At 34.3% G+C, this 8,947-nt stretch overlaps 1 protein-coding gene across 1 annotated transcript; it reads right to left on the bottom strand.

Moving 5' to 3' along the window:
* Positions 1–1,036: 1,036 nt before the first annotated feature.
* LOC102598853 (WPP domain-associated protein) lies at positions 1,037–8,539 on the bottom strand. The gene is made up of 6 exons (XM_006352948.2): positions 8,346–8,539; positions 5,477–7,891; positions 3,503–3,629; positions 3,005–3,106; positions 2,495–2,573; positions 1,037–1,403 (listed from the first exon to the last, which is right to left on the bottom strand). Exons 2-5 carry the CDS (start codon positions 7,876–7,878, stop codon positions 2,496–2,498), a joined length of 2,709 nt encoding a protein of 902 aa, XP_006353010.1. The 5' UTR covers positions 7,879–7,891; positions 8,346–8,539; the 3' UTR covers positions 1,037–1,403; position 2,495.
* Positions 8,540–8,947: the final 408 nt, after the last annotated feature.

Genomic DNA, 8,947 nt, shown 5'->3' with positions numbered 1-8,947 from the left:
TAGTTAGAATGACTTAAATTACTAAACTTTCAATCACTAAATTTACTATCAATAAAGCTTTAAAATTCACTATATTGGCCTAGAAGGAAGAGACAATAACATTTTCAGTCCCACAAAGAATTGACCTAGACACTCATATACATGAAATCAATAAGATAAATGTTTCATCTTGGGCATTTTTGTTTTCAATAAGTAAATTATAAAGAAATTTTAATGAAAATATATATAAGATCTTTAAAAATTGTTTATAAAAATAATATATTAAGTATGTATATAATTCATCGGTTCGGTTCGGTTATTTCTTCGGGTTTTTTCGAATAAAACCATACCCAAACCAAATACTATCGGTTTTCAAAAATATAAAACCAAACCCAAATAAAATCAGTTTTATTTTATCGGTTTGATTTAGTTTTTCGATTTGGATCGGTTTTTATCCAAACCGTGAACACCCGTAATTATAATTAAAAAGAGAAGGGTAATATTATAAACTATAAGTAAATTAATATAACAATATCAAACTTGAGGGGAGGTCTATAAAATTATCCATTTAGATATTTAGTTATAATGACTTTGTAGATTAAATTAATCTAAAATCCTAATCGAGTACAAATTACTCAATTCTCCCAATCAAGGAAAACATTAGAAAAGGTACTAAAGCTCAAAAACAATTATTTTATATCACTGTCAATGATCAGCAAGGAAGAATTCAAATAATTTATAAAGAAAAAAAAATACTCCATCCGTTTCATATTAGTTAATCATCTTCCTAAAAAATAGTTGTCCCATAATTAGTTGTACACTTTACTGAATTAAGAAAGTATCAATTATATTTTTCCTACATTATCCTTGCAATTAATTCTTTTTGAAAGTGTTCATATTTGTTTATAAAATCCCCAATAAAAAATTTTAACAGGTGAATTAGTAAAATTATCTTTTTATTTATGATTTCTTAACATGCGTGTAAAAAAATATGGTACTGAGTACTGACTGCTGAGAGAATAATTGTCAGTTCTAGAATTGAATTATTCAATGAAAGAAAAATGATAAACACATGGATTTCCATAAAATTAAACTAGCCAAAAGTAGTCTGTACATTTTGATTCTCTATATACAAGAAAGCTGGCAAATGTACCTAAAATTTCACAGCTGCAACTAAAGGTGTGGGGATTTTCCTGCCTGATGATGATACAGAATATACAGAACTAACTAGGACCTCACCCTCTACAAGACACAGGTCAGTTGAAACTTCAAGAACTTTGTGCTATTTTAAGTTGCTACAAAAGTAATACTACATGTCGTCTGTCATGTTAACTAAAATCTGTTTTTCTAGCTTCGTGTTGAACTTCAAACTAGCACCAGCAGGGATGGAGGAATGCAAAAACTCCGGGAATTGAACTCTTTATCTGTTCAACAAAAGAAACAAGAGTCAAAGGACTGGTTGATTTATGGAAGAAACGATTTAAAGAAAACCTAAGATATGTTCTGATGTCTTGCAGTAGGCGTGATTACAAGCTGTTATGCCTGTTATTGTTTACTTCTGTATTTTGTGGTGTTTCCAATTTTCTACCTTGTCCAACTGCCATGAAAAATCAGCAGCATGACACTTTTTTTATCAAACAATAGCTATTTTGCAGTTAGCTCTGCAAAAAAAATTTGTTCTAAAAGCCACGGCTGAATTTCACGTCTTTTCTCTTGTGTGTTACCTCTTTCTACCACCAGCCGCTTATTTCATACTCCGATTTCACCAACTCCACCCTTGATTATTTTATTTTTCATTTTCTGATTCCTCTTTAAAATTTTCTAAAGCAACCTTTTTTTCCTCCGCCCTTTTCCTTTAAAGATCACACCTTTCTTCATCAGCCCTTGTTTTCTCAACCTTTAATTTTTTTTGTCAGCTCATCTGTTTTCCTCCCCTTTTCAGTTTCTTTTCTTTGTTAGAGAAATCCCTGAGGAATAATGGTGCATGGTTATACAAAGCAGTTAATTTGCTGTCCTTTGTTCTCCCCTTTTCTTGAGTAGGTGACAATTTTTCAGCAAATGTTTTCATTACTCCCTCTATTCACTTAGCTGGCAACATTTGACTGGGTCTGGAGTTGATGAAACTCAGAAAGACTGTTAGCACATATACCAAAAGTACGGTTACAACTTGGTGGGGGTCATAAACATGACTTGACATTTCTAGTACTGTTACAACTTGGTGGGGGTCATAAACATGCCTTGACATTTCTATGTGTACAAGACCATGACAAATTGAGAAGCAGATATAGAAAGGTGTCATTCATTTTAGAACAAATTAAAAGGAAAGAGTGCTACGTAAATTAGAATAGAGAAAGTAACAAACAGCAATTTCGTATTCAAGAAAAATATCAATAGTTAGACATTCTCGTAAAGGTTTGTCTTAAGAGGCTGATCTAGCTAACAACAATGAAACCAAATGTTATGCAATATCACCCACTGAAAAGTGAAAACTATACTTTAGCAGAAGAAAAATTACCTTAAGCAGGAGATGATTTTACTAGCTTGGTAGACTCTCCAGTTAATTCCCTTTTGATCAGCTTAAGAATCTCCATAATCTGCATTAAAGTAAACAACATGTAAACAAGATATAATGTTGCCCCATATAAATGCAATTGCATGCTTCAGAGGTGACACAAGTTTATACTGGAAGTAGCTATCCTCCCATGCCCAAAATACCCGATTATCTTCAGTGAGAGAGCAAGAGCAGTAGAATTAGTCTTCACCCCTCGTCACTTGACCTTTAACAATTGGTTAGTAAAAGTTGCACATGCTAACAACTAGATACCCAGCTAACAACTTATACTTTATGTTCAGATGCAAAGGACAGATTCTCATTTTGAAGCCTGCCTGAACATACTTGAAGAATATTGAAACTTAGAGATGAATACTATGCGAATATAACTGAATCCAAAAAAACCAGACTAACATTTGTTTCACAGGAAAAATTGATATAATATTATATCTTTTAAGTCGTGATTCATCTTACCCCAGGATAATGCTGTAAAACTGGCGAGTAATGATCAAGCGCTATATAAATCTTCTCAACTAGGCTTAGAAGTATATCCACCTCATCTCCCAAAAGATCAACCTGAATGTACAAGAAATCCTCTGAAAAACTTCGTAAACTGTAGTAAACCATCAAAAAGTTAAAGCATGATGCAATTTTTGGTAATAGGTGTAAATTACAAATTTCAAAAAGTTAAAGCGTGATGCACTTGAGCTATGGGTTGAAGTTGAACTGACCCCAGAACATATATATAAGTGAAAAATTACAAATTTTAACAAAAATAGACACTGACCCCATAATTTCAAAAGTAGAGTGAGTTCAGTGCTAACAACTTTACAGATCGAACCCATCAGGTTCAAATCATGGATCCAACTCTAGGTAAAAAGCCCAAGTTTACATTAAAAATATTGCATATAGTTAATTGCTAATTATCTGCAAAAACAGAAATATAAAGAAAGATGAATTCTGTGTAATTGCCTCAGCCTCAGCCAATTTAAGGTCTGAACATCGTTTTTCAAGCCTTTGTTGATACAGTAGCGTTGTTCTTCTCAGCAAATTGGCCTTCTTAACAAGACAATCCAATTGAGAATACGAGTGCTCAAACCTGAAAGTATTACCAACAAATTGCATTAGGTCTGAGTGAGGATAATCCAATGTAAACTTCGCACGAGTCATGTCTTCTAAGCAGAACTAGCTTTTGAGTGTGTGTATGTGTATACCAGTTAAAACAAAAATGTTAACATAATTTTTTCCCTTTTCCCCCCTACAAGAACAGAATGATTACGCCAATGCCTAGAAAAGTGATGGCAAGTCGAAACACTACCAATACTTTAGAAACAAAAGTGGACGGGAATGGGGATTGAGCAACCAATATATCATTTGAAAAGATGGCGCGCACACACACACACATCAATATCAACCAAGAAGGCTTGTCGGCTGGAAAAAAAGATAAAACAAATTCTCTTTTATCTTTTGGCAGACAGAAAAACAACTCAATTATTGGAAAACGATTATTAAAAGCAAAGAAGAGTTTCACCATAGTCCATACAACTTCCGATTGCGCAAATATGGGACAAGAAATGATAAGGTAGAAGGATATAGTCAGTTAATAGGTCAACAAGAATGACATCTCCAATACTATGGATACAGTGACACCAAAAACTAAATCTTCTTTCGCATAAGAAAATATGCAGGTCAATACTAAATCTTTTTTGAGGTAAGAAAACACGCAGGTCAATACAAGAAAAGTAAAAGGGAAAAGATGAAAGTTTAACATGGCCACAGCTATTAAATCTGTGAAATTTATCCCCTTAACTAGTTTTGTGGCATTATACCCCTTTTCCATACTAAGTGCACATCAGTCACTTGTTAGAAAACCATCAAATCTGAGGGTAAAAATGTAATCTCTCTTTATTCCTTTCTTTTATCTTGTTTTCATTTTTCTTCACCTTCTTCCTTCTCAATTTCATGTCCTAAAAGTACTACTCCCTCTGATTGCCGCTCCCTATAGGAATTTCTAACTTTAATAATTATTTGATCAATGCCTTTGGCTTAGTTGTATCTGGTTTACATTGTGGAATGTTTTGATTGGTTGGGAAAAGTTAAAATTAGAGTAAATAAGCTTTCGATTTGCTTTGTCTACTCCCAAAAGCAAATAGCAGCCCCAGATTGCTTTGTTAAGGAAAGTGAACCTTCAATCCAGCTTTTCTTTCTTATTTGTGGTCTTCATCCCCATTGGCATGCGAGCAACTTTCCTCCCAACATCCCCATCTTTAATTGCTGGTGTATGCCTCTGTTGGTTGTAATTGGAGAAAAAATAAAAGAAGTACTGGATCTAGGTCATTGTTTCCTCAGGATGGAATGGAAGCCATTTTTGTTGGAAAGAGAAAGGAGAAGAAGGCATGGGTCCATAAACGCTTTTGTAAGGGATGGGGGAGGAGGGGAACTAGCAAAGTAGAGAAGAGGAGAGAGACAAAAAAAAGATTTGACACTACTCTACACTTATATATACACTAGTACCATTGACTTGTAAGGTATATGAGATTTGGGCTCTTGTTTGAAAGAAAAAGTTAACACAAGGGGCAGATCGCTACATGTTGAGAAGATGAAAGGGAACAATACCACAAATTTAGAGGAATTTTTCGCTGCAAACGCAAACGAAAAAGTATAAATGCCACCAGAATAATGTCCTTTTATGTATTTTAAGGTCTTTATGGCAAGAACAGAACTGCAAGCATTCTGAAAAGAAGTCCATATTAGTGTTTGTTTTAGAAAGTAGAGTCCTGCAAATGTTATGTTCTTGGTGTAATTTGCAGTTCCTTTGGCTGAAAAACCTTTTATTGACTTTTTATATTTTCTGCATACTTGAAGGGGGATAAAGTTTTTTTTTTATGTATTTATTGGCACTATGATATTCCAATTACTTATCGAAAAAGAAAAGAAAGCACAAACCTCACATTATTTGTTCTCAACCTTCCTGTCACCCTGCATTCAAAATCAGCAATCATTTTTGACGATTCATTTATATTACCAATTATTGTTTCCACCTGCTTTCTTAGCTCTATTTCTTTTGATTCAAGAGAGGACAAAAGAGTTTGCCTCTCTTCAGAAATAGCAAGGACCATATTTGCCCTGTGATTAGCTTCTTTTAACTCCTCCGCCTTCTCCTCAAGACTTATATTTAATTGGGCTGCCTCCTCTTTCAATACTTCAATTCGCTCCACTGCTTCTGCCAACTGGCCCTTTACTACATTTACTTCTTTGTTGCACCCAGAAGCTAATGTTTGTTGTTGACTTGCAAATTCTTTTGCAGCATTCAACTCTTGACGAACCTGCTCAAACTGATCCCTCTCTTTTGCTAGAGCAGCTGATGCATCTGTTGCTAACTTCTCCTTTTCGTTCACTAACGTATCCAGCACAGAAACCCTTTGCTTTAGTCTGTCCTTCTCTTCAACCTCAAATTTTAATTTGTTTTCCATCTCAATAACTTTTGTGTCAAGAGAAGTTCGAATTTCTTTTTCATTCAAATGCTCCCAATGCAGTTCCTTAAGCATGTCTTTAGCCTCTTTAATGCCTTCACCGGAAATTACTCCACAAATTTCTTGCATAATCAGGCACTCCATCTCTAAATCTTCAATTTCAATTTTTTTAGTACTTCCAGCATTAGTATCATTACTTTCATTAGGCATATCAAATCCAAAGTTTAATTCCTCAACTTCATTTCTTTCCCCGTCATTGAGATCCCTTAGAAAACAGGTATACACGTCTTCCCTTACAGAAGCTTCTATCAGTGACTCTTCCATGGCTAAATTGAGATCTCCTATCTGTTTTAGCATGTCTGCTTCTGCCAAAGAATGTTGCAGCCTCTTCTCAGTGGCATCTGAAACTTGGGACAAAAGGGACTTAACTTCATTTTTCTTATCTTTAAGCAAGTCTCTAAGCTGGTGATTTTCAGAAAGAAGGTTATCAAGCCTATCCTTTAAGTTACCGAAACTTAGAGTCTCCTGGGTAAATGCAGGATGTTTTTCATTCTCTACCAGGATATCATCCAATTTGAATATAATTTCTGGAATCTTCTTCCTTAGAATGTCAGATTCACCCTTATCCTTTTTATGTGGCACAGCAGAGCCTCCTCTAAGATTTAGATACTCTGCCCTTAGAACAAAATATTCATCGGTTTTCTTTTGCAGAATGGACTCATGGTGTCTCCTCATCTTTGTCATTATATTATTAAAATAGGTCACCATTTCATCTTTTGACATGTGCTTCAACGTGACAGCGTCAAAATTCTCAGGTATATCAGTCTTAGAATCCTCCAGCTTTCCATTTCCATTTCCATCCCAAACTGATTTTGTAGAAGTCACGTACTCACTTGATGTCTTGCGTGTAAAGAAATCTGCATCATGCAATCCATGGGAAGTCACATGCCCATTTTCTGAACTTGACAATGACTTCAAAACAGCATCCAACTCCGTCCGTAAACTAGAGATGGCATTCAACTTCTCATTTCGGTCACCACATAACTGAGCATACTGGTCCCACAGTTTGTACTCAAATTCTTCTTGCACGGTCCGAATTACACTACGCATTACCACGGACTCAAGCTCCACTTTGATTAGATGTTCCTCCTGCCACTGATGAAGTGATGTCTTGGACAACTGTAGCATAACATCCATTCGTTTAAAGAAGGTATCCACCATCATTCTTATGTTATCTAGTGTTTTGTCCAACTGAACCCAAATTCCAGATTCTTTCTCCTGTAGAATACCTTCTAGTTTCACCATCTCAGAGCGAGAGCTCTTGTTAGTAACAGAATTGGATCCTCTAAGCTCATCAATACTCTTCTTCAACTTCTTGAATTCATCTTTTTCCATACTTCTTAGCCCATCTAGAAAGTCTCCCATCTTGCCATGCTCCATAAAAACATTTGATAAAGTCATACATTTTCGAAAATCCATGCTTCCTAGCTCATCTTGCGACATAAGTGACCCAAAAGATTCAAGTTCAGTTTTGCTAAGACTCCCTTCATGAAATTGCAAATATTCCTTCAAGTTGGCTAATTCCATATCCTTAGTCACTAGTCTCTCAGCTGCCTCTTGTTCCACCGCACTCACTATCCCCTTAATCACTGAGTCACTTACCATCCTTGATACCATTAAGCGGTCATTAACATCTTCCCAGTATGTTTCAAAATCCTCCAAAATCTCATCACCCAAATTCTCATTTTCCTTTGCACCATTAACCATTTGCTCAAACCCACCATTTGCCATTCCCTCGCGGTCCTCATCACCACATGACTTTACACCATTCCCATTTCTCACCACCCAATTCTCTAATACCTCTGAACTGCCCATAACAAAAGCATACCTGCATATATTTTTCCCAATATTAGAAAACCCACTTAAACCCAAAATAGAAAAACATTAAATTAAGCTTTAAAAAAATAATCAGTTTCAACAAATCAACCATCAAACAGACATACCCTTAATGAAAATATACACTGAAATCCATCAACCAGAAGAAAATGATTAAAACAAAGAAGAAAACAAAAACCCACTTCACAAAAGTCACCATTGAACAACTACCCCACACTAAAGCAAAATATACTGAAACAAACCCCTGAAATTTCACAACCCAAAAAAATAGAAGAAACTAAGCACACTCAAACGCTCAATTAACACAAACCCAACAAAGAAAAAAACTCCCAAAGTACACAAATTAGGGAAAAGGGTGTTCAATTATTACAACTATTAATCAAACAATTAACTGAAACAATACTCAAACAAGAAAATAAATAAAAAACTTAAATGTGTGAACTTACAAGGAAAGAAATAGATATTCTCCTTCAAGCAATAAAATTACCAAAACAGCTCTGGGTGTTTGTTAAATGCTAAGAAAAAGCAATTTTTGAATTCTTCTGAGAAATCAGTGGAGTGGTTAGCTTTAGGGTTTTCTGGGAGAGAGTAAAATTAGCTTCAACAAAGTTTGGGGGAATGAGCGGGAGTGATTAATAATTATATACATATAAGAAATGAAGGATTAAATTAAATTATTTTTTTAATTATTTTTCTTTCTTTTAGAACGTTTGATTATGGAGTTTGATTCTAATTAAAAAAAAGGTTGATTACTTAAGAAGATAGTCATAGTACGTCAATTATGAAAACAATATATATTAATATATTGATTAACAAAATATATACGTTGCACTAATTTATTAATATAGTAATATGCATATAGTACATGTCAATTCATCAATATTTTTTAAAAAATATATTTAGTGACACGAGAGAATTATAATTTATGACTTTTCAAAAAAAATATTAATCTAATTTAATTAATTTTAAAATAAATAAAAAGTATCACATAATTGAAAAAGGATGGAGTGGTGTTTTTTTTTTTAAGTTTCTTATTTGGTGTCTGATA

The sequence above is a fragment of the Solanum tuberosum genome, unplaced genomic scaffold, assembly GCF_000226075.1.
Source record: "Solanum tuberosum cultivar DM 1-3 516 R44 unplaced genomic scaffold, SolTub_3.0 scf00141, whole genome shotgun sequence".
Classification (NCBI taxonomy): domain Eukaryota; kingdom Viridiplantae; phylum Streptophyta; class Magnoliopsida; order Solanales; family Solanaceae; genus Solanum; species Solanum tuberosum.
This window is presented reverse-complemented; position numbering and strand designations above follow the sequence as displayed.

Bases quoted from the DNA above. Each gene is read 5' to 3' on its own strand.
- LOC102598853 (XM_006352948.2), bottom strand. From the start codon at position 7,878: ATGGGCAGTTCAGAGGTATTAGAGAATTGGGTGGTGAGAAATGGGAAT. The intron at 3,630-5,476 runs GTTTGTGCTTTC...TAATACTTTCAG, and splicing joins TTGAGAACAAATAATGTGAG to GTTTGAGCACTCGTATTCTC. The intron at 2,574-3,004 runs GTAAGATGAATC...ACTTTAATGCAG, and splicing joins TTTTACAGCATTATCCTGGG to ATTATGGAGATTCTTAAGCT.